The sequence below is a fragment of the Equus przewalskii genome, chromosome 3 (genome assembly GCF_037783145.1).
Source record: "Equus przewalskii isolate Varuska chromosome 3, EquPr2, whole genome shotgun sequence".
Classification (NCBI taxonomy): Eukaryota; Metazoa; Chordata; class Mammalia; order Perissodactyla; family Equidae; genus Equus; species Equus przewalskii.
In genome coordinates this window covers 19,124,157-19,149,192 of record NC_091833.1, presented here as the reverse complement: position 1 = coordinate 19,149,192, position 25,036 = coordinate 19,124,157, and the positions used below count along the sequence as shown (strand labels likewise).

The 25,036-nt window shown below is 40.2% G+C and overlaps 1 protein-coding gene across 1 annotated transcript in view; it reads right to left on the bottom strand.

The window, feature by feature from the left end:
- Positions 1 to 24,716, bottom strand: part of SNTB2 (syntrophin beta 2) — a 99,421-nt gene extending 74,705 nt beyond the window's left edge. Inside the window, exon 1 of the mRNA XM_070613776.1 lies at positions 21,608 to 24,716. Coding sequence (XP_070469877.1) covers positions 21,608 to 22,187 — 580 coding nt within the window. The 5' untranslated portion in view covers positions 22,188 to 24,716. The remainder of the gene's footprint in view (positions 1 to 21,607) is intronic.
- Between the last annotated feature and the right edge of the window lie 320 nt (positions 24,717 to 25,036).

Below are 25,036 nucleotides of genomic sequence, written 5' to 3'. Positions count from 1 at the left end.
ATACAACTATGTACCAGGGGGCTTTGGGCAGAAAAAGGAAAAAAATAAAATCTTTAAAAAAAAAAAGTCTGGGGAAAAGGGGAGTCTTTAATTTTATATACTTTCTTATTGATTATTTTTTTTAAAGTACTTGATTATTTTGTGATAAAAAAGTTATTTTTAAAAATTGATTAATAACAATGCAGCCAATTCCTTATTAACAAACGAATGCAGGGGCCAGTCCGGTGGCACAGTGGTTAAGTTCACAAGTTACGCTTCAGCGGCCTGGGGTTCGCCAATTCAGATCCCAGGTGTGGACCTATACACCGCTTGGCATGCTGTAGTAGGTGTCCCACACATAAAGTAGAGGAAGATGGGTACGGATGTTAGCTCAGGGCCAGTCTTCCTCAGGAAAAAAGAGGAGGATTGGCAGATGTTAGCTCAGGGCTAATCTTCCTCAAAAAATAAACAAACAAATGCTTGCAGAAGATATTTTCCTAGGGAAGTTGGAGATTAATTACCTACATCTGACCCAAATAGTATCATTTACCGGAAAGATGAATAATAATGATTGCTAAACAAGAGGTTAAAAGGTAGGAATCAAGAGTGGCTTCCTATATTCCCAACACTCTCTAACAAGCATAGTTGCATAGAGAACCTGAATGGAAAGATAGGATTATATGGATATATAATGGATTCTTTTTCTAACACATTAGAAATACTTAAATACAACCATTTGCATTTAAGTATTTTTTTTTCTTTTTTTTGAGGAAAATTAGCCCTGAGCTAACTGCTGCCAATCCTCCTCTTTTTGCTGAGGAAGACTAGCCCTGAGCTAACAACTGTGCCCATCTTCCTCTACTTTATACGTGGGACGGCTACCACAGCATGGCACGCCAAGCGGTGCCATGTCCGTACCCGGGATCCGAACTGGCGAACCCTGGGCTGCTGAGAAGCAGAACGTGTGAACTTAACCGCTGCGCCACCAGCCCGGCCCCTACATTTAAGTATTTTTAAGAAGCATTATTAGAAACTTCAGTTTTATTTGAGGAAAAGACACTTATTCCACTTTTTCCTCTCTCAAAGTCATCTAAAGTTACCAGAACATTAAAATTCTTTGTTTGGGATTGCTAGGGGGCCATGTGTGTAAAATTTGAAAGAAGTAGCTGGAGATGCTAGATGCGGGAAGACAAAATGGGAAAGAAAATATTACCCAATTAAAAGAAAAAGCCATTATGCTACATCCACCAAACAAGCCAGAACACACACCCAAGGATCAGTGGGCAAGAGAGGGAAGGAAACAGGAAAGATAAAACTGGAGGTCTTTCTCCCTGCCTTACTAGGGGTCACAAGAAGTATCTGAAAAATATGAATCCTGGTAACAATCTCTCCCCTGGGATGGAATTGAGGGCAACTATCGAGAAAGGATTAATATTACTTCCCTTGAACTCTAAGAAAGTCAACTGGGTCATGCATGTGAGGATTCCCTTTTTGCTAAGCGGTCCACCTCTGTACACAGACAATTAAAAATATAACTTCAGGGAAACAAACCAAGATCATCAGTATATAAATACTATGACCATATGTGAACAACACAGTAGTAACATCACTAAATAATTTTTATTTCCATTTCCATAACTGAATTCAACCCGACAGTCAAACTAACGACATGGACATGAATTAAGTAGAAAGGCAATCTTGATGCCAAGAAAGATGTGGTAAACAGGATAGTGGAAAAATACTTGTTTAAACCACAGACTATTCAATTGAAATGGATTATTGAAGGGGCTGATGCTGCAGATTTCCATATGTTGGTAGAACATCTGAATATACCTTGCTTCAGTTTAAGACTGGATGTTCTTAAATGTTTTAGGTTTCCCAAAGCTTAAATCTGTAGTCAGTTCATTTAGATTGTGGGCCATGTATTAACTTGAGATCCTTTCTTTCCACAGAGCAAAATTAATGAATCATCTGTCCCTGTGAAGAATTTGTGCTTCTGAAAGAATTTTAAATCTAAGCTAGGAAAGGCCTGAGGTGCTACGTCTAAAAGGGATTGTGGCAAAGTCTGACTTCTTAGAAACTACTGTCTCAACATGTTTTTCTTTTGAGGAGCAATAAATTCCATATATGGAATAAGACCTGATGGCATACAACCCAATGAATCTGGTGCCAGGTGAGAGATTTCTGGTGCTCCTAGTGAAACTATGGAAGCAAATGCAGCTGAGTAGCAATGCTATCCACTTCTGCGTCCTCATCTTTGAGCAAAGGACAGTCCTCATCAGTCTCTAGCTTGCAAGACAATATTAAGCAGAGGCTCTCAATAAATAACACATGCCTACTGCAATAAATTAGAGAAGGAAGGAAAGGGTTAGAGGAACTGTTTTAAATGGAAAACAAAAGGTAAAAATCCAAAGATTAACTAACATTATTTCTAGAAATTTCGACAGTGCGTAAAATTCACGACCTACATTTAGTATGATAGTAACCATGATGCTACCTTCCACTATAAGCTCTTCAAAGATAGGAATTTTTGTTTGTTCAAAATAATGCCTACTAACTGGGGAGATGTGAGGAGTTACTCCTGCTTTCTTTATAAGCCTTGAGTGAAAATTGGGAAAGGACAAGAACAAGGAGAAAGCCTCCTAGCCAAAGAGAAGAGAGGGGACAGGGCCAGAGGCTATAGCCTCATAATCAAATAATAAGTGATTGCAAAGAAGTTTGCCTAGGTCATGGTTAAATCTGATATGCTGTTAAGGGATCACAGAAAGGCTGGGAACAAAAAGATGTAGCTAAACATTATACTCAGGTAATAGCTGAAATTATAGGAACAGGTGGCTTAAACACTGGGTATATATGAGGAAGATGAATCAGGGCCCTATCAGCTCGCCTTGCTTCATTGATCTGCTCCTAAACTAGCTAGCACCAGTTTCTCCAGAGAGGGATAATGAGATCCTGAAACAATTTTCCATCCAAATATGAAGTTTAGAAGGGAAGGGAGATTAATATTTTTTGAACATCTATTATGTGCTAGGCACTTTTATATAAAATATTTTATGTAACATCCACAGTCATTTGTCTGAAAAAGAAACAAGCTTAAAAAGTGTTATTTTCCTGACATGCAGAACTCTAGGTCTCCCTGGTTCCAAAGCCAATGCTCTTTCTGCAATACATCACAATCACTGGCATAGATTCACTTGAGAATATTCTGCTCAATAGTACTTTTTCTTGTCCTGAAAGACAGACAAGCCTGGCCTGTTCTGATCACCTTATTTTGTTGACCAACAGCTTTCCGGACCTTGTACTTTCTCCGGGACCATAATATGCCACTGATTCCCTAGTTTTTGCCTTGCTATAGCTCGCAGGCTGTGCCTATACTGGCCCATGACAGCTGTACAGCTTCCTCCTACTGCTGGGACAACACCATGAAAAAGGCATGTAGAACAGCCAGCAAATTCAAAACATGTAAGAAGCAGAATTCTACAGGGGTCAAGACTTCTAACTCCACCATTCTCACTAGTGGAAAGATAACAAAGAGTCCACAATAGCGGATATTTCAAAAATAATTTAAATCTCCAGGGTTTTTTGTTGTTATTTTGTCGCAGCAGCTTTACCTCTAATTACATTTTGCTCACGCAAATAATAAAATTCATCTTCCTTCTCATGGTAAATGCAGCAGATTGTGGCAATTCACTCTCCACCTAGAACCAGAGAGGGCACGGGAAACCTGACTGAGATGAAATATTTTAGGAAAATAAGCAGCAAAATTGATCAATCTCACATGAATGATTAAGAGTTGATTGCTCATAGAAAATGCTTTAACCAAACTCAAGATTATTGCCCTCCAAATAAGAAATCTAAAATAACCGTTCAAACTTTTTTCTGAAAATCTGAGAATAATTTCTCAGGGTGTTTTTTTCTTTTGGAGTGGTGTTGTTGACAATAAATAGAATCTAACAGGATTAACATTCCTTTCAGCCATACTCGGTATAGTAACAGGTTAATACCCAATGATTTAGCAACAGTTCCCCACCCCCAACTTAAAAATATATTCCTCTCATAAAGAATTTTAGATTTCTTCAAATGGATAAAATGAATATCTTACTAAGCAGTATTAAACAAAGGATTTTATGCTCATGCCTCCTTAATCTTTTCTATTTCGCCACTTACCCCCTACCTCACTCACCACATCAACATCGCAAAAATAAGTTAGCCTGCTGTTTTAAGTATGGATCTGCATTTAAGAAAGTCTGACAAATTCTAAGACTGCAACTTTGAGTTTAGTACATTTTCTCCCATTTATTAGTGTTAACAAGTAGTCCTTTTAGCTCTGTGACATTAATACCATTACAATGCTAATACTGTACAAGATGCTTAAATAAAAGGTAAAGGAGATATCAAAATTCTTTAAATAATCATGCATTCACATGTAATACTTCATCATCCAGGTGGGAACTTTTAGGCCAGGATGCTGTTTTCCTATGGCTTTCCTGAATACTCTGCTTTAAAACTAGGCCCTTGGAAGCCCTGAAAGTGTGATGGGAGTAACTTTAAAAAACAGAGAAAGACAATTCAATTTGTCTGAGATTTCAGTGAGACATCACTGAAAAGGGAATACACATAAGTGAATAGGTGACAGGAGTGTTTAGTAAAGTGTTTGGTAAAAGTTACAGAGCAGTCTTCTGCCGTGACACCCCAAAGAGAAAAAATAAGGATCTTTAGGGTAGAAGAACCTTATCAATCAGGCGAGGGTAAAGGAACAGTAAAGAATAGTCAACATATAAGAAATTAATTTCAAGATGGACCATAGGTCTAAACTTGAAACACAACCATAAAGCTTATAGAAAAAAACATAGAAGATCTTCGTGACCTTGAAGTAGGCAAAGACTTCTTGGACAGGACCCACGACAGTAACCATGAAAGAAAAAATTTCAGTTCATCACCATTAAGAAGATGAGCAGACAGGGGCTGGCCCCGTGGCCGAGTGGTTAAGTTCGCGCGCTCCGCTGCAGGCGGCCCAGTGTTTCGTTGGTTCGAATCCTGGGCGCGGACATGGCACTGCTCATCAGACCACGCTGAGGCAGCGTCCCACATGCCACAACTAGAAGGACCCACAACGAAGAATACACAACTATGTACCGGGGGGCTTTGGGGAGAAAAAGGAAAAAATAAAATCTTTAAAAAAAAAAAAAAAAAAAGAAGATGAGCAGACAAACCACAGACTGGAAAAAATATTCACAACACACACATCTGACAATAGGCTTGTATCCAGAATATATAAAGAGCTCTACAAACCAATGATAAAGAGATAAACACCCCAGTAAAAAAGTAGATGAAAGACTTGAACAGATACTTTTTAAGATCTATGAACGGGGGGCTGGCCCCATGGCCGAGTGGTTAAGTTCACGCACTCGGCTTCTGCGGCCCAGGGTTTTGCCAGTTCAGATCCTGGGCGTGGACCTAGCACTGCTCATCAGGCCATGCTGAGGCGGCCTCCCACATGCCACAACTAGAAGGACCCACAACTAAAATATACAACTATGTACCGGGGGGACTTTGGGGAGAAGGAAAGATAAAAAATAAATTTAAAAAAAGATATATGAATGGCCAATAAACACATGGAAAGGTGGCTTATTTTTATTCACCAGGGAAATGGAAATTAAAAACCACAATGAAATACCATTTCACACCTACTAAAAGGGCTAAAATAAAAAGATTAATAACATTTAATAATTAGCAAGGATGTGGAGCAACTGGAACTCATACATTGTTGTTGCAGTATAAAATGGTACATCTACTCTAAGGAACTGTTTGGCAGTTTCTTATAAAGTTAAACATGCATCTACCCTATGAACCAATAATTCTACTCTTAAGTATTCACCCAAGAGAAATGTAAACATACATTCACACAAAAGAAAAGTGAACAAGAATGTTCATAGCAGTCTTATTCATAACATCCAGAACTGAAAACAATCCAAATGTCTATCAACGGGAAAATGATAGAATACTTGTATAATGAAATATTAATCAGCATTAAAAAAAAATCAACTACTGATGCATGTAACAACCATGAATCAGAAAAACATGATGTTAAGTGAAAGAAGCCTTATACAAAAGAGTGCCTACTGTATGAATCCATTCCTATAAATTTGAAGAATAGACAAAACTAATCTATGGTGAAAGAAAAGAGAAAGTGGTTACCTGGGGTGGGAGTGGGGAGAGGAATTGGCCAGAAAGACCACGAGGGAAACTTCTGGGGGTGACAGAAATGTTCTATAGCTTATGTAGTGTTTCGACAGGTGTATACAATTGTCAAAACTCATTGAACTGAAGACCCAAAAACATATTATTGTATGTTAATTATACTTCAATTTTTTAAAATGTTAAGGAGTCAGAATTAATCAAAGTGACAGTTAAGTGATCTGGCATAAAGAAAAATTGGACAACTTTTTAATTTGACCTGAATTCGAAAAACTGTGAAATACTTAAAATATGCTAAAAATTATACAGTACAATATAATGAATATTCACATAACTCAGCTTTATCAATCTTAACATTCTGTCATATTCATTCAGTTTGGTTTCCTAACAAAAAGTCCCCATGAACCTCTCCCTGACTCCATTCATCTTCCTCATGCCCTAGCAGTAACCATATCCTGAATTTGGCATATAACAAATTTGTTATTTTTCTTGTATTTTAATTCCATGGGCCTAAAAAATAAACTGCATTGCAAGAGCATTTTTATTTAGGTCACTTATATTGTAAATGACCTTTTTATACTTGAGATTTGATGCCCTGTATGTTCCATCCTTCTTTCACTTAACAAACATTCATAACACCAGTGATGTGACTGACGCCGTGCTAGGTGCCAAGAACACAGTCTAGAGGAGCAGAATGCCTGAAATGAAAATAATTTCATGCCAGTGTGCTAGTGCTAGTAGAGAATAAATTAAAGTGTTTGCAAATGAAATTGATTCCCCACCTTGTCAAAATATTCCTAACATCTAAATTCCTAAATCATGGTGAGTAAATTTGCTTGACAACAATAGCCAACATAAATAAATATTTATATCAATAATTTCCCTCTTTCTCCTGATTTTTCACACTAAAAAGTGCAAAGAAGAAGGAATTATTTGGTATCTAAGTCTTAGACTTTGGCCTTTCTTTGCAATATTCATTAAGAGAGTCTTGCCCTGGGGCCAGCCCTGTGGCGCAGTGGTTAAGTGCACACGTTCCTCTTCGGAGGCCTGGGGTTCACCAGTTCAGATCCGGGGTGTGGACATGGCACCGATTGGCAAACCATGCTGTGGCAGGCGTCCCACATAGAAAGCAGAGGAAGATGGGCACAGATGTTAGCTCAGGGCCAGTCTCCCTCAGCAAAAAGAGGAGGATTGGTGGCAGATGTTAGCTCAGGGCTAATCTTCCTCAAAAAAACCCCCCCAAAAACCCAAAACAAACAAACAAACAAAAAAAGAGAGTCTTGCCCTCATTCACTAAAGAACAATGAAGAAACCTCAAGGTACACAGTAATCAGTGGCAAAATTAATTGCAATCTAGATCGCTCAATATTCCTTCTTCCCTGATTCTTTTCCATTTGGAGAAAAAGATAGCTTTAGAGATGCTGCTCGTGTTGGTCTAAAAGAGGTTAGTTACTAGTTATAATCAAAGGTAGAAAAGCAAAAGCTGATTTATCTGCAAACCTACAACATGAAATCTCTTATCTGGCACTTCTGTGCATCTTTCACAACAATAAAGTTCCCAATAAGGTATTACAAATCCTGAGGTTCCATCTGAATGATCAAAAAAAGATTCAATTATATTTAGAATAGTTTTACTGTTAAAAATAATTTGGTTATATTCTAATTCTCTGACAATCCATGTATTTGTAGATAGTCTATATTAACTACAACTTTTCATTCTCTATCTCATATTTAGAATTATAAAATATGAGAACTGGAAGGCATCTTATTTTTAATAGATAAGAAATGTAAGTCTTGTAATGTTGAAACTATTTTTCCAAGGTCACATAGAGAGCTAATGGCATCCGAACTGCTTTGCTGTATTTTTTCCCAGGTATCTTGTCCTCTCACGCTTCAGTTTGGAACCAAAGTATTTCTGGTACCAGAAGACAGGTAGTTTCTGTAACTATATCCCGAGGGTTGGAGATGCTTAAAGGATCCCAAAGAGTTCTTTTGAGACTCAAGCACAGAGGAAGTAGGAGGAAATAGGAGAAATAAAAAGAGAATAGTGGGAGGAAATTGGTAGGTGGTAGAGGAATAAGAGCAGACTAGGTCTTTCTCTGAACCATAATCTCCTTGGAGAGAAGCAGAGGAAAGATATGCGAGGACAACATTTTTCTTGTCAAAATACATATGTAAAAATATACATACAAATATGGCTGTCTGAGACTACCTGCCAGATGTGGATGCTAAAAACCAGCTTGGCAGCATTTAAAATTATTTCATTTCCTTATTTTCCAGAATAAATGCTTTATACTAATCTTGTGAGTACTGTCATTACTCTGTATCCTAAAATGAAATTAACAAGTACAAAAATCAACTCTATTACATTGTAAATGGCCAAAGTAGATGAATATTAAAACATCTGTGGTGAGTAGTGATTTTTAGAAACTCATTTTAGTCTTTTTTTGTTGTTTGTACAAGAATTTATATTTGTCCAGAACCAGCTTAATTTTTTCAACTATTTTTACTTTATGTCCACTGTAAAAACAAATGCAGTTTTATTGTAGAACGTATTAATAATCTTTAAAGAGACTAATACATAATATTTATCCTTAGCACTCTAAAATATAGTATACATTACTGTGGTTTTCTAAATTGTAGACAGCCCTTGTTGCAATGAAAACAGCTAACAATTTAAATACCTTTACTTGCCAACAATTACAGCAAATAAGAAGGTAAACCCGAGTCACTCAGTGTTCAGTGAAACAGATTGGTTTCATTTGGGCAGACATTTATTTGTAAAGGTAGATACAGTTTGGAGAATGCTACTTTGCTAAAAGTGATGTTTCCAAAAATAAAATAACATAGTAATATATTAAAAATGGAAGAGCTAACAAAAATATGTTTGGCTAGAATAATTACAAAAGAAAAATTATTTTTGCTTTACGAAGCAGTTAGCAGATAAATATAATCATTATGAGAATATCTAAAAAGTCAGTTGTATTGTTTTTACTAATAAAACATTAAAATTATTAAGTTATTACTCCAGAGTTTTGGAAATCAGCTATTTCATCAAATGTGTTTGCTGGAGTTTGAACATCACTTGCTTGTTCCCATCCGCCCTTTGGACATGCCATTTGCCTCACATATACTACCTCTGTCTTCCATACCTCTCACTCCCATTCCATGTCCTACCCTTCTCTCACCTGACCCAAAACACATTCCTAATATTAGTTGCTCCTTTATTCCAAGTTCTCTCAGCATTTTCTATCACTTGTATAAAATAATTTGGGTTAATTTATGTACAGTTTATCAGCATTATAAACCCATCTTGGGTACTTCTTAAAAGGAGGGCCTGTGGGGCTCATATTTTCTTTCCATTTCTCCCAGAGTGCCTAGCAGAGTGTGGGTATTCAGTATGAACTGATTAATCACATACAGCCAACTATTTGTGCCCAGGATGAAAAATCAGAGAAAAAGACTGGGAGACGTTAATGATAACCTCCAAACACACACAGCAACACAGAATCCAGAGCACAATTTCCTGCATGTTAAGCCACTTACAACAACAAATCCTGTTGGTCTTTAGACTTGCTAGCTTCTTAACCTAAACTGATCCATCCACAAAGCAGTCTATTATAATGGTAAATATCAAGAGCTGTGGAGTCTGATAAATCTGAGTAACTACTATGCCTCTACCACCTAAGTACTGTGACCTTGGGCAAATTATTTAATCTCTCCAGGCCTCAATTTCTTCATATTTAAAATGGGCATGATGCTACCTGCCTCACAAGGCTATTAAAAGAATAAATTGTGATAATGCATGTAAAGAGCTTAGCAGAGTAAGCTCTCAATAGTATCACTGTTTATTTATTGTTTTAAGTGGTAGACAAAGCAGAGCTAATTACAGTCCTTCCTGAGACTGATATGTGGGTGCTACAAGAAAAACTTCTTTTTTCACAGGGGTTATTAAGTTAGGGCAATATATTCCTAGAACTGTGGCACCATCTGAGTTGACTACACAGAATTAGACTCTCCACAGCAGGAGATGTTGCAGCCAAGATAATTTGAGCCTTTAGATCCCTCCGGACCTAAAGCTAGATCCACTCCCAGTCTTAAGTTATATGAGGCAATACATTCCACTTCTGCTTAGTTTGGTTTGGGTTTCTCCAACCAAAATAATTCTTACTGAAAAAATGGTGTATGCTTATTTTGATACACAAAGATTTTTCTCCATTCCAATCTATCTCTAACTTCAAGGCCTGTCCCTGAGCTTTATATGGTGTTGTTCCAGTTATAAAATGATCATCGTAATGCATGCTTGTGAAGTTGCTTGAAATTCATACAAAAGTGATATCCAAACTGCCACTAAAATAAGTGCTGAGAATAATTTACTATTCACTTTAAAGTGTCAAGAGTTTTTGAAAAGTTCCAACTGGCTCATTTGTACCCAAGCAAATTTATTCTTCTTGCTTTCCTTTTACAGCTGTCTATAAAGTTTCTAAATCTCTTAACCAATATGGTAGTCTCTCATTAATCTCTAATACCATCTTCTGATATTTTTAGAACACTATAGGGGACATCTGCTGTTTCTGTCTGCCTGGTATCCATTTTTCCTTCTTCTGGTAACATCACCTTGATTATCCTTTAAGAAATCCTCACTTTCAGTTCATGTGGAGCCCTATTCCTTGGCTCCAAGGTGAGTACCTGATATAGGCCTGGCCAATTGGAACATCCCATATTCCTTGCCAAATGATTGGAACATGGATGAGCGAGGCCCAGTATTTCTGGCAGGATGATTGGAAAAAGACATTACAAAGACATTAGTTCTCTTCAAATTAATTTACGGATTTAATACAATTTCAATCAAAATCTCAAAGGATTTTTTTGTAAGAATGATAAAATCATTCCAAAATTTATCTGGATAAATAAGTAACTATAACAGCCTGCACCTGTTTATTGTTATTTTCCAAATTTTTCTTGCCTGGTATAGTCCACTTGAATTATCAGATACTAAATGTTAAGGGTACTGGGCCAGCCATGGTGGCCTAGTGGTTAAGTTCAGCACGCTCCATTTTGGCGGCCTGGGTTTGGTTACTGGGCGCGGACCTACACCACTCTGCTAGTGGCTACACCATGCTGGTGGCCCACGTACTAAAAAAATAGAGGAAGACTGACATGGATGTTAGCTCAGGGTAAATCATTCTCAGCAAAAAAAAAAGGTACAACATACAGTGTGGAATGTTACAAAACATTCAAATAGAACAGAAAATCCAGAATCAGACTGCAGAATATAAAAAATTAAATTATATAAAAAAGGTACATTGCAAATCAATGAGGAAAGGACAGGTCACACCTGCGGTGCCAGATATGCAGCACGCATATTCTATCTCACCCCTGCAGACTCACTGCAGACATCACTAATTAAGCTTTCCTGCTGAACTCAGATATGGCTTTGGAAGCTTTCCCCACATGGCACTCCAGGCAGCCCCATCAACCTATCAGACAATGCACGCAAGCAGATTATTTGACAAATAATGCTGAGAAAATCAGTTAACTATTTGGAAAAATAAATAAAGTTAAATCTCTACTGCATATCATATGCCAAAATAAATTCTACATAGATTAAAGAGTTAAATATAAAAAATGAAACCATAAAAGGACTAGAACAAAGCTATTGCAAACAATATTCTCAAAGAGAAACTGACAAGCTCTGAGATGAGACATGAGAATGAGAAAGCAGTGGTTCTCAGCACTGCCTTGGTTCCTGACATTTTTGAGGCCTGGTTGCTCAGCTTTTCCAAAGAACTCTCTATATCTTTATAATACCTCCAACCTTTTATCTGAACCAGCTTGAATAGGTTTCTGTGCGTTGAGACCAGAAGAGCCTTGAATAAGGCACACAATTTTTAAAAAAATTTTTGTTAGCTGATCAACTCATTTTACCAAAAATAAATAAATCTATAATTTTTCTGAGTCTCTTTCAATGAAAAATCAAAGCTTCCCATTTTCCAAGTATGAGGTGTAACATTTTATATACATGACAGATTAAATTGCAAGATACACGACTCAATTTTCTCATTTCTCTATCCCATTAAGTTTACTTTTCACAAAGCATTCTACATAATTTGCAAATTTAAAAACAAGAGGGTCAGAAGGCGGTAGAAAGAAAAAATGTGGCAGAAAAGCCAAAGTAATAAAAAAAATTTGTACTTCACATATTCTTAACCAGTTATAGCATGTCAAAGCATTTTAGCCATGTCTTGGGAGCCAGTTCACAGAAATGAAACAAAATTTGAGTTTTCTAACTCTTACTCTTTCCAAAAAGCACATCTACTGATGCCATAATCACTGGCACTTTGTTCATATACAAAATTATTTCATGAGTTTTGTTGTTACACTGAAATTAAACACAAATTTTATGAAGGAATCACCGTATTTTCCTTAGAACAGCACTTCAATAAAGGAACCAAATCAACTGTATTTCTTCAGACACAAAATATTAAACTCACCTGAACACACCATCATTTCTCTAGAGGAACCAAAAGCTCCTTTGTCTAATCTAGAAAAAAAAAATCCTTTAAAGGAAGAATAAGTTCTCAAGCTGTGTGACTAGATGTAATGTTTATAAACTAAAAATTTTCTTCTCAATCCCCACAGCTAGCAGACAGAGTAACACGAACTAAGAGCTTTATAAAGAAGCTGAATGGTATAAGCTTAACACTCTCCCAATTATCCCATTTTTTCCCACTGGCAATAACCATTCTTCTACTGTCCCTGGATATAAATCTCAGGGCTGGGGCCAGCCGGGTGGCGCAGCAGTCAAGTGCACACGTTCCACTTCGGTGGCCCGGGGCTCACCGGTTCGGATCCTGGGTGCGGACATGGCACCACTTGGCAAGCCATGCTGTGGTAGGCGTCCCACACATAAAGTAGAGGAAGATGAGCACTGATGTTAGCTCAGGGCCAGTCTTCCTCAGAAAAAAGAGGAGGATTGGCAGCAGATGTTAGCTCAGCGCTAATCTTCCTCAAAAAAAAAAAAAAGAAAAAGAAATCTCAGGGATAATTCACTATACCCAATCTGCACTCCCATCCTGTCATTTCTTGCTTTAAAACAGTGGCTCTCAATATTCTACCCTAATGTCTCTGAGGGATCAAACATCTGTACTAGTAACAGAGGCTCACTGCCAAAGCTTCTTTACACATAGCAAATCTTTGGGTGAACAGGCAGTTGGAAGGAGGCTGTCTGGGTAGGAAAAGATCCCTGGTGGATTGTGCTCTCCTCTGGCAAGAACCATCTGCTTTAAAATGTTTCTTGAATTAAATCTTCCACTGTATTCCCAGTGCCACCACCACCCCCCCTCAATGGTTATCACCTCTGCCTAGGACTGCTTTTCACTACAACAGCTGTAGTTTCTCCTACCTTTGGTCTTTCCTCTTCGCACAGCATCCAGTGCATCCACAGCCGCCAACCCAAAATTCTGTTCCCATCAGGTCACTTCCTGGCTCAGAAATGGATTGCATCAGTTCCCCACCCCTTCTATCTTTTCAACCTCTCCCTCTCTCTGTTGGCCTTTGCTCCTTGCTGTACAAATATGTACCAATTTTTTCCCATTTAAAACAAAATAAAATAAAAACCAAACAACCACAAAAGTGAAAGCTCCTTGGACACTTGATTCAACTCCAGTTACCACCTTTGCTTCTTTTATTTTTCTGAGAAGCTTTTAAAAAGCATGGTCTACTCACTGCCTTCTGTTCCCATCACTCTGCTGAAACTGCTCTTAAGAGAACTCTAGGGGCTGGTCCCGTGGCCGAATGGTTAAGTTCACACGCTCCGCTGCAGGCGGCCCAGTGTTTCGTTGGTTCGAATCCTGGGTGTGGACATGGCACTGCTCATCAAACCACGCTGAGGCAGCGTCCCACATGCCACAACTAGAAGGACCCACAACAAAGAATATACAACTATGTACTGGGGGGCTTTGGGGAGAAAAAGGGAGAAAAATAAAATAGAGAGAGAACTCTAATGATCTTTTTCTCTAATTACAAATCCAATGGACTCTTTTCTTACCTTCTTGGCTTCTGTAGCATCTGAAGATACTGATCAATCCCTCTTTTTTGAAACTCTTGCCTCCCTGCCTTCCACTGCACCATTTTCTCCAGACTCTCTTCCTACCTCCTGGACCATTTCTTTCCAGATTCCTCTTCTCCACTCTCACTTTAAATGCAAGGGTTCCGCCTGGTTCAATCCTGGTTCTACTTCTCCTTTTAATTGCACTCTCTTGATCCACATTCATGGCATCAATTACCACCTCTACCCTGACATCTCATAAATCTTCAGCTCAATACTGACACCAATCTTGACAACAGACCTGTACTTCAAACCGGCTACTGGCCTTTTGCATCAGGATGTCACACAGGTAACTCAAATTCAACATGTCCAAAATTGAACTCCTTACCTTTACTCAAAGAACTAATTACTCTCCCATTCATTTTGGTTTCATAGTCATCTGGTTTCCCAAGCCAGAAATTTAGGCATTATCCTCTACTCCCTTAGCCCCCAAACCAACTCATCATTTAGAACTGCTGTTTCTATCTCCTTAGATTTTTCAGCTTTATACTGTCCTATCTCATCTCACTGTCCTTATGGTGTCACAGCAGCCTCCTAACTGCTTTCTCTTACCTCATTTCTTGAGCTCCTACAGTCCATCTGCCACTCTGAACCTTCTAGGACATCACTCCCTTGTTTAAAGCACTTTAAATCATGGGCAGCTCCCCAGGCCTAAAGCTTTTGACAGTACACACCCTCAGTAAAAATCTGAGTATACACCCTCAATCTATGAATATTCATTAATGCATATATATTATAAATCATATATAAAATATAGAAATCAAGAAAGAATGAGATAAAGATGAATTAAATACACTAATATATCCCTAATGAAGTAATACTATCATTGGCTACTATATGATTAGAAGTACAATACACTCTTAGACTGAAGTTCATTATTGATGATAATGTGTGTAAACACATATTTCAAATAGTCTTCTTGGCAATTATATTTTTTAGGCTGACTTCTTGATATAATTACCTTGAAATGTGATGAAGAGCTCCTACTAGCAGAAATGTCTACTCTACCTTTTTGTTACTGCTTGCAGTGTTAGAATTATCTTCAATCCATGGTTACTTTGTGCAAATCGTTAAGTCAGTTGTTCATTTTGTGAATATTAATTTAGTTAAAAGCAGATAATATAACATAAATCCACTCAACTAGGCTCAAGTAAATCACAATAAGTTACAATATGATAATAGACAAATTAGTAAGGTCACCACTCTCAACGCCTCTGCTTTGTGAAGCTTCCACTCGTCCCTTGAGACATCACACTGTGTATCAAATGTGTAATGGCACTGTCTCATAAGACTGCGTGAGAGAACCAGGTCATCTATACATTAAGTATTAATAAAGTTCAAGTTCTTCTTTTTTCAGGTTGAAAAGTAAATGTAAACTGCACTTAGAGACAACTGCTTGGCACTGCATACAAGGCCCTTGATGATCTGGCCTCTGCCTACCTCTCCAGCTTGCTCTCTAGGCACACACTTTCCATACCTTACCATGCTTTACTTCTCTCAACACACCAGCTATGTATCACTTTCTTACCTTTGACATGCTGTCTCCTTTGCACTTCTACCTTTGCTGCCAGTGCATCACGTTCTCACCTCTTTGAAAGCACTTAGCACAACCTGCTAAAACTGTTTCCTTACTCGTCTTAAGAGCAGGGATTACCCCCAATTTTGAATTCCTAGCATCTACCACAACACCTTACTTGCAATAGGTACTTAATAAATGTTGACTGACAGAATGAAAAAGGTCCAAATTCCTCTGAATGGCTTTCAAGGCCTCGCATAATCTGTCTCCTATTTATCTACCCAGCTTTATTTTCTTCCCCTAAGTCCGTTCCCATTCTCCTCACTTCCCATCATATGTCATGCTCATTTTGGCTTTTGCTCAGGTTACCGCCTCAACTTGGACTGCCTTCTATCTACAGAGAAGCAACCTGTCCTACAAGCCTCAGACCAAATTATCCTTTCCCAATGAAGTCCTACTCAACTCTTCCAACCCCCGACTGATTGATCATTCCCTTCAGAGAACTCTTGAAGACAGTTTTAGCAATTACTTTCTCTGTGGTAGTTTTCTCTCACCAATTTCTATCTAAGTTCTTTTTTTTTTTTCAAATATTTTATTTTTCCTTTTTCTCCCCAAAGCCCCCCAGAACATAGTTGCATATTTTTAGTTGTGGGTCCTTCTAGTTGTGGCATGTGGGACGCCGCCTCAGCGTGGTTTGATGAGCAGTGCCATGTCCACGCCCAGGATCCGAACCGGAGAAACCCTAGGCCACCAAAGTGGAGCTCGAGAATTTAACCACTTGGCCTCGGTGCCAGCCCCTCTAAGTTCTTTGATGCCACGGACCACCTTCAACTTCTTTTGTACAGTGATCTCTCACAACACATTGCAACATGATGATACATAGGAGATGGTAAAAGATCTGACTGACTGGTTAGAGGTAGGCAGCATGATGCAAAGGAGAGAGCACTGGACTGGGTTGTAGTTCAAGTTTCACTAATAATTAGCTGGGTGACTTTAAACATACCCTTGACAGTCTCTGGTCATTAATTCCTCATCTGGAAGATGAGACTTTACAACTTTTTAAATTTCAGGTAAGGGGCCGGCCGGTGGCACAGTGGTTAAGTGCGCACGTTCCGCTTTGGTGGCCCAGGGTTCACCGGTTCAGATCCTGGGTGTGGACATGGCACCACTTGGCAAGCCATGCTGTGGTAGGCATCCCACATATAAAGTACAGGAAGATGGGCACGGATGTTAGCTCAGGGCCAGTCTTCCTCAGAAAAAAGAGGAGGATTGACAGATGTTAGCTCAGGGCTAATCTTCCTCAAAATAAGCAAATAATAAATAAATAAATTCCAGGTAAGATTTTTTCTCTTGCCCAAAGGAAACATTCAAGTTTCTCCCCTAAAAATCAAGAGAAATTCTAAGACCTTCGATAACTCACTTAACTTTATTGAATTTCATTGTAATCATCTGGAAAATAAAGATAAATAGCCCACCATCTCGAAGGACTGTGTAAAGGTCAAATGAGAAAATACAGATAAAAACACATAGATAATTTTAAAATCCTGATTAAAATATAAGGCATTATTATACTATTTAGTGGAAGTTCTTCAGTTAGGATAGTGTGCTAACCTAGCCAAGGACAGTGACTGGACCCTTGAAAAGTTAGTCAGCTCAGAACAGCAGAGCACTGTTCAAAGCCACAGGCTGTACTTCGTCCCTTATGTAGAAAGACGTATCTGATCACAAAGTAAAGTAACCTTTATCTGGGAAGGACTACAGAACAGGGACTATATCAGCTGAAGTTACTGAGTTATCAGTTGAGATCCAAATTAAAGCCTGGTTATGTTTCTAAAAATGTTATTAGAATTTTCATAACCATTCTGTATTAGATTAAACTTTTCATATTTTGATAATAATTTGAAGGGCATATTTTAGCATGAAGGAGACTCTGTAAGAAATAATCTGGTTACAAAGACAGTTTCTCATATAAACATGTCTAATCATTCAAGTGAAACATAAAGGGGCTAGTTAAACAAAAAGAAACAAACACAGGGACACAAATGTCCTGACAATTTCGTTGTTTTAATTAAGAGACAGATTAATGAATATGCATGCAAAGTCCAAAGAAAATGTAAAATGTTTTCCTTAGGAGATTCTCAACTTGTCTAACACACAATGAAGAAAAGTGGCAGTGCAGGAATCCAAACCAGCTTCTCTAACTTAGCAGCCTAATAAAATCAGCAGTATTTGTTACATGTCCCCTGACATACACAAAGAGCCATATTGTATATGACACTCAAAATCTCAAACCATTCTAGATACAAAAATTATTTTCAATTCTTAAGTTAAGTTTTATGCCAGTCCACTTCCTCTACAAGCTTAACAATTTTCTTTTCAGTAGATTTAATAAGAATACTTTTAGAATCACATTTAGGCAATAAAAGATGATATTCCAACAATATTCCAATGAGAAGTGCTTCAAAAATACTGATCTTTTCTCAAATATCAAACTTAAGCTGGACTCTTTATACTGTCTTCCCTAACCTCTGGAACAATGATAGTCACTACCCAAAACTACAAGTACACAGTTAATGGCAAGTTTTAAGGTTCTGAGTAGTACTTGTGAAAGAAGAAAAATCAGAGGAGTGGGAAACTGAAATTCAAAATTTAAGGATAAAAAAATGGCCTATATGAGAGATGACAGAAAAATAGGAAAACATGATTGAGAAAATGTGCTTGCATCCAAGAAATGCAAACTCATTCTTAACCTGTTCACCTAAAATAATTCATATTCTTATCATGTATTTCTTTTCAAGTAAAACGGAGGCTTGGATTTTAACAACTTGTTATCCTGGCTCTTCTGAGAGTGTCTTCCTTAACTCTCGGCATACCTTCATAACCCAGTCCTACCTTCCTCATTCAGACTTTGCTTTTTGTTGTTGTTGTTTACTGCTGTATTCCCAGTCCCTAAAAAACCACACAGCACATAAACTGTCAAATGAATAACAACCTCTGAGGGAGGTATTATCACCATCCTGGTTTTACAGATGAGGAAACTAAGGCTTAGCAAGGTTGAGTAACTTGCCTAGGGGTTACAAACCACTAGCCTGAAACAAACTCACATCTGTCATTTGTACTCTACCCTAACTGGGCAGAATAACTTCTTAACGTCTCTCACTTGTGTCTCTTAACTGATGGCAGCTTTCTCTTCTTAGGGGAAGAGAAATTCCAATTCAAGCTTCAACTTCTCCATCAATCTTTTCCTGGGCATCTTCAACCTCTGACCCCGACTATGGTTTTCTAGAGATCTCTCCTTCCTTTGTGCATGCCCTCTCCAGAGTTCTATAATAACAGTGCTTTTAGCCTTGCTGTACTTATTTCCTCTCTCTCTCGTATCAGCTCCAAACTTCCTGAGGGCAGAAATGAGGCATCTTCAAGTACCTCTGGCACATGGTGGAGTTGAATAAATGTCTGATGGATGAATGAATGATCTCCACAAATCCATGAGACAAAAACGAATCATTTAGCTCAATTCCCTAAACACAGGCAACCAGAGACTACAGCTTTCCTTTGCTTCGGGGTGGTGAGGACATGTCTGAAATTCCCTGCCCACACCACAAAGAGCATCACTGTGCTATGTTAAGTCAGTTTTTCAAGTTTTGAGACATCTAATGGAAGGACAATACAGTTTCAAAACTTTAAAGGCTAAGCAGAAAATCTATTTTAAAAGTGACCTACCTGGATGGGACACCAGCTCTTGATTTTAAATAATGTTTGACTGGTTCAATGAAATCACTGTTTTCAGTGATTCTGCATATTCCAAGTAATTTTATTTTTATATCCCTTGGCTTAAAAGTGTAATTTCATACTTCCCCACACATATAAGGACAAAAACTGCTTGTCTTTTACAAAATGGGAAAATCAAGTAGAACCTGTGTGTTAGGTAAAAAGGCATTCAATAAATATGGCATTATGCTGCCATGTGTAAACTCCTAAAAGCACATGTGGTCTATTTTAGACTAATGAATACAGGGAAGCATCTACTACATGCTTTTCATTTACTTGGTATGAATACCACGTTCAAATTATATCTAAACAAAAACTGGGTTTTTAAAAAAATATGGTGTAAAGAGTTGAAACGTCTGCCCATCACCACTGAGTACTACATAAATAGTACCACATTCAATATTCTGGCTCTAGGAATTTATAATCAAACAGCTAGACCAATTTCAAGGTACACGTTTACGGTAACAATTTTTTTTACACATGCACCACACAAGCCACAATCTATAATTTTACCACTTTTATTAACACCAATTTCTGAGCAGTTTCTAGGCCCACGTATAAGCGAGATATAAATAAGACTCATAAATAGGATATCATAAAAGTAGGACACGAATTCAGAGCATATTAAATCATTTACTTGCAAACTAATATTTTCCCAAATATTTACAAGATTTAGAAAAAAATGAAAATCACTTTGCCAAGATGGACTTCTGGCCTCTCAGTTTGATGATTGGTTCCTTCTTATCCCTACTCCCCACCCCTTCCCTCTGTTCTTCCTCTGCTAGGAATACTCTCCTGACTCATCTCTGCCTGTGTATGTCCATCACTTCCTTGGAGACCTGGCCCAAGATTCAGTTCCTTGAAAAAGTCCTCCCTGACTAATCTTGATTTTCACTGTTTCCTAACTTTGCACTCCCTTGGCATTTATATATAGTTTGCACTACATAATCAATAGCTTGTAAGATGTTTTGCATTTTTCTATCATTTCCCCAACCAGAGACACATCATCCTTTATATTCTCTTCTATACAGCCAGCAGTAAATGCTTCTCGAATGACTGAATCACCAGTGAAAGAAAGCCAATGGCTCAAAAATTTCTGAAGCAAGCAACTGGCTTTTCAGATCACATTTACAATACTCTATACCCTCCAACACCCATGAGTCCTTCAACCAGATGCGATCTAATTGTGTCTTAGTTCCATAAATTCATCATAAAAGATCCAGGTTACAGATCACAAATACACTTAGGGTAAATAATAAGCCTAGCTATTCAAACACATCTTGAGATTTAACATTTCAAGCTTCTAAAAAGCTTAAAGCTTGAAGCAGCCCGCCTGTGAATGGTAGGAAGTTGGCACCAGTCTCTTGCAAAAGAGGCAAAACTCTAGTTGGCAGTAAATGTTCAAACACGTGAGCCTCTACTGTTAAACAAGGCTCATTAACCACACAAACTTGCTGTTTCAGCTTTCTGGCTTCAATGAAGTACTCTGATCTCCTTTGGTTATTGTTGAGAGCCAATGATGGGTTAAATTCCCATATATTAACCAGCGTTTTGGTGGTTTGCCCAAGTATACCGCTGGCATCGGCGTGGATGATTTTTTTTTTTAACAGACCCACGAGCCCCGGGAGCCAGAAGGGAGTGATGAAAATGCCAACCCGGCATTTCTCAGGAAGCAAAGAGAGACCTCCAGAACTGGAGCCGTTCGGTCTCCCTCTAGTTCTTAGTGTCAGCTTATCGTGCAGAGGCGGGGCTTGAAGCGCGCCTGCTTTTTACTAATTCTCTACCGAGTCTTCCTTAGGGACTGCAAGCCACACTTAGGCGGCTCCCAACTTTTCCTGCAAGGAATATCAGTTTTTCCATCCTCGAAGCCCCAGCACACGGGGTCTAGGGAGAGCCAGGTCACTAGCAGAGGGGAAGGCGAGGACTCAGAGGGGGAGGGAGCGGGCTCGCTCCGCAAAGGGGGCAGGGTGGCAGAAACAAAGTGAGCCCCGGCCGGCCCAGCGCCGCCCGCCCGGCCGCCCGCCGGCCCCGCTCACCCTCCAGCAGCACCTCCTTGCCCGCGCGCTTCAGCGCCTGCACGGCCTGGTCGTGGGTGGCCTGGCGCAGGTCAGTGCCGTTCACCGACAGGATGGCGTCGCCCAGCCGCAGCGCCCGGCTCTGGTCGGCCGCCAGCCCCGGGAAGATCTTGGAGATGAGGATCGGCATCCTGTTCTCGCGGCCGCCCTTGATGCTGATGCCCAGGCCGCCCGCCTCCTGCTTCACCACCCGCACCCGGCGCACCGGGGGCGACGCGCCCGCCTCGCCCGCCGGGCCCCGTGGCGGCGCGGGCGGGCTCGGGGGACCCAGGCCGCGGCTCGGGCTCCCGGGCAGCGAGTCGCCGGCGCCGCCGCCGTTCGCGAGGCCGTTGAAGGCGGCCGCCGCCGGCCCCAGAGAGGGCTCGGGCTCAGCCGCCGCGGCGTCGCCCGTCAAGCTTAGGCTCTCCCCGCTCAGCTCGGCCACCACCCGGACCCAGCGCTCCCTCAGGAGCAGCTCCACCAGTCCCGCTTTGGTGGCCCGCGTCCACACCGCCATGGCCGGCCCCGCTCCCGCCGCCGCAGTCGTCGCAGCTACCCTCATTCCAGTCAGGCAGCCTCGGCGCTTCCCTCTTCCCGCCCGAGGGGGCGGGCCCGGCCCCTCCCCCCCGCGGCGATTTATTATTCATGAGAGGCCACGCCCACCTTCCGGAGGGGCGGGGAGAGGCCGACTGAGCCGCTTCCGGGAGCTTAAGTTGTTGCCCGCAGTCCAGTCCTTTGCTGCTCACCGGACGTGGGCAGCCTGAGCACAGTGGGGCTCTGTATCACGATCTCCTTCCGTTCGCCTCCAACGGCCCCCCCCAAACTCCTAACCTCTACTGTGCAATTTACCGGAGCTGCCTGGGCACAGAAAGCAAAATGCGCTTCAAGAAGCACTTTGCAAGCCTGCAGGACTGGGTTGCACGTTCACTCTTGCATTGATTGGTTCATTCCGTATTTACCGAGTGCTGTGCCGTGTGCTCCTTTTGTGGCCTGGAGATGAGCTAAATAAAACGTACCATAGCTGAGAGCTGGCGGTCTAGTGGGAGAGGAAAACGGGGAACCAAGCAAACTAGTGTGATACTATGTGGTTAAGTGACATGTAGAAAATGCTCTGAGGGCAGTGTAGAAGAAACAGTTGGTTGGGCCCAGGGTCAGCTGCACAGAGGTGACACTGGACAGTGAATAGGTGGAGCAGAGAGAACTGCATAAGCAAAGGTCAAGAGGCATGAATCCAAGCATATGTCACTCTACTTTGGCATTCATTACCTGTTTTCCTGCCTATAATGTGCGACGGGACCATGTCTTCTTCAGCCTTGCAGCCACAATAGGTCAACCTCAAAGATATTTGCAGAATGATGGTTACTTAGGAAGATGCCAGAATTCCAACGTGAACAGAATGTAGGGTTGGTGGAGATAGCAGGATGTGAGTGTGAAAAGCCTCATATAATCAAATATCGGAGTGTTTGGACTTGAATTTGTAGATCTGACTTTCTAACCCTGGAGGCCATGGCCTTTTTTAGGGTAAATGTAGATGAGCATCCCCGGAAACGGTATGCACACCGCAGAGCCTACAGTGGCTTTTATCCAAAGACGTGAGTGATGCAATTCACTCGCTTCTTCCAGCTTCATGGGCTGGAAGAGCTGAGGAAACTAAGGCCTGGAAAGCCAAAGACTCGGGCTTAAAGCCGACGGCGCGGAAACAGAGACAACTTTGAGGTCTCCCAGTCTCCTGGTCCAGTGCTTTTCTTTACTACCTACCTCAGACCTCAAAAATGAGAGTCCAGAAATCACACTGCTGAGAGAGATCTCAGTAAAAACATGAGGTCAAGGTGCCCTCTAACTTTCCTTCAGCAGTGAAAGCGAAATCCCCACGTTTTCATGGGGGGAGGGGTGGACTGCAAGCAGAGGGATTGTGCACCAATTCCTGTAAAAGGGGCTGCATACCTGCTTGCTCACGAAGTACATGTTGAAGCTTGTAAGCCATGTCCATGTACCACTCTATGAATGCACATTCATGTGTGGGCAGAAACTTCCAAAGAGCCTCCTATACCAGGAATTAAAGCCGTAAAAATAGACTGGAAAGCACCCAGAGCCCAAATGAAGAAAGAATTCAAAATGAGAAAAGTATCTTACCAAAAAAATCATTACAGCAGAATCCTCTTTGCAATTAATGGAGCAGGATTTCCCAAGCTGCAAATGTCAGCAGAAGCTCAACCCTCTAGCCCTCTCCTAAATCAATTGCAGCGAGGCCAGCGCGCTGTTTCGGCAGGTCCCGATGTGCCCAAGTGCACCTGCAGTCACAGACATTTCTGGCTTTGCTCCAGCTGAGGCATGAGCCCCCAGAGGCCTGAGTTATGTGAAATTTCTGCTTGTTAGAGAGCACTTGGCAGCTGATCCCTTAGAGTATGAGCACTGTTTTCAACACTTATATATGCCTTCACCGAGGGTTGGGCCCTTAAGGACACCTTTATTAGCAAAAGGGAAGTGCCGGGAATTCTTTCTAAGAGTATCTAGACCTTTTGGTCAATAGAGTTGGAGGAAGTCATAATCTTCCACCTAAATAGTAAGTGAGGGCACTTATATAAGACAGTAAGTTATATAAGAAAATATTTAAACCAGAGAGGAGAGAAGGTAATGGAGACTGATATTTGGATTACTTGGGGGTTTTTACATAAAAAATTATTTTAAAATATAGCCATAAAACATTCCCAAACTATTGAGCTGCTTTTACAAGGTCCTCCATCAGCTCCTAAGTTAATTTTCAACATTCTCTTTCATCGCTACTTTCAGATCAGCCAAACTCATTCACTGTCTCCTAGTGATGCCTTGCACATTTCCTGAATCCTTCCTTCCAAACACCCCCTGCCACTTTCCGCCACATTCCCACCCAGCAAGATCTCATCCCAGTTTTCCCTGACTACCCAATTCATTGGGATTTTTCCTTTGAACAATTTTCTTCTATGCTTGGCTGTTTTGCGCCAGTAGATTATAAAATACAGGAAGGCAAGGACCACCCATCGACTTCTTTCTATTCCCTATTATTCCAAAAATATTGCCTTGCAGAGAAGGAACTCATTAAACATGTGATTGATTGAAACTCAGTGCCTCCTGTGCTGTAGTTGTTTCAAATAATCCTTCTGAAGGTTATTGGTTCCTTGCAGAGTGAAAATTACCATCTAGGAAATCTCAAGTAGTCCATGGAAATCTACTTACTGTGGATAATGAAATCTGAAATAAAAAGAACACACATCTGTTTCCATGGTTTCTTAGGGACAGCAAGACAAGCTTAGATAATTCTTTGAACAGACATGTCATTTTATCTACCTCTAAAAAAGGAAATGGCTGAGATAATTCCTAATAACCTTTCATTCCTCTCACCTATCAATATGTATTCTCCTCTGCCCCAGCTGT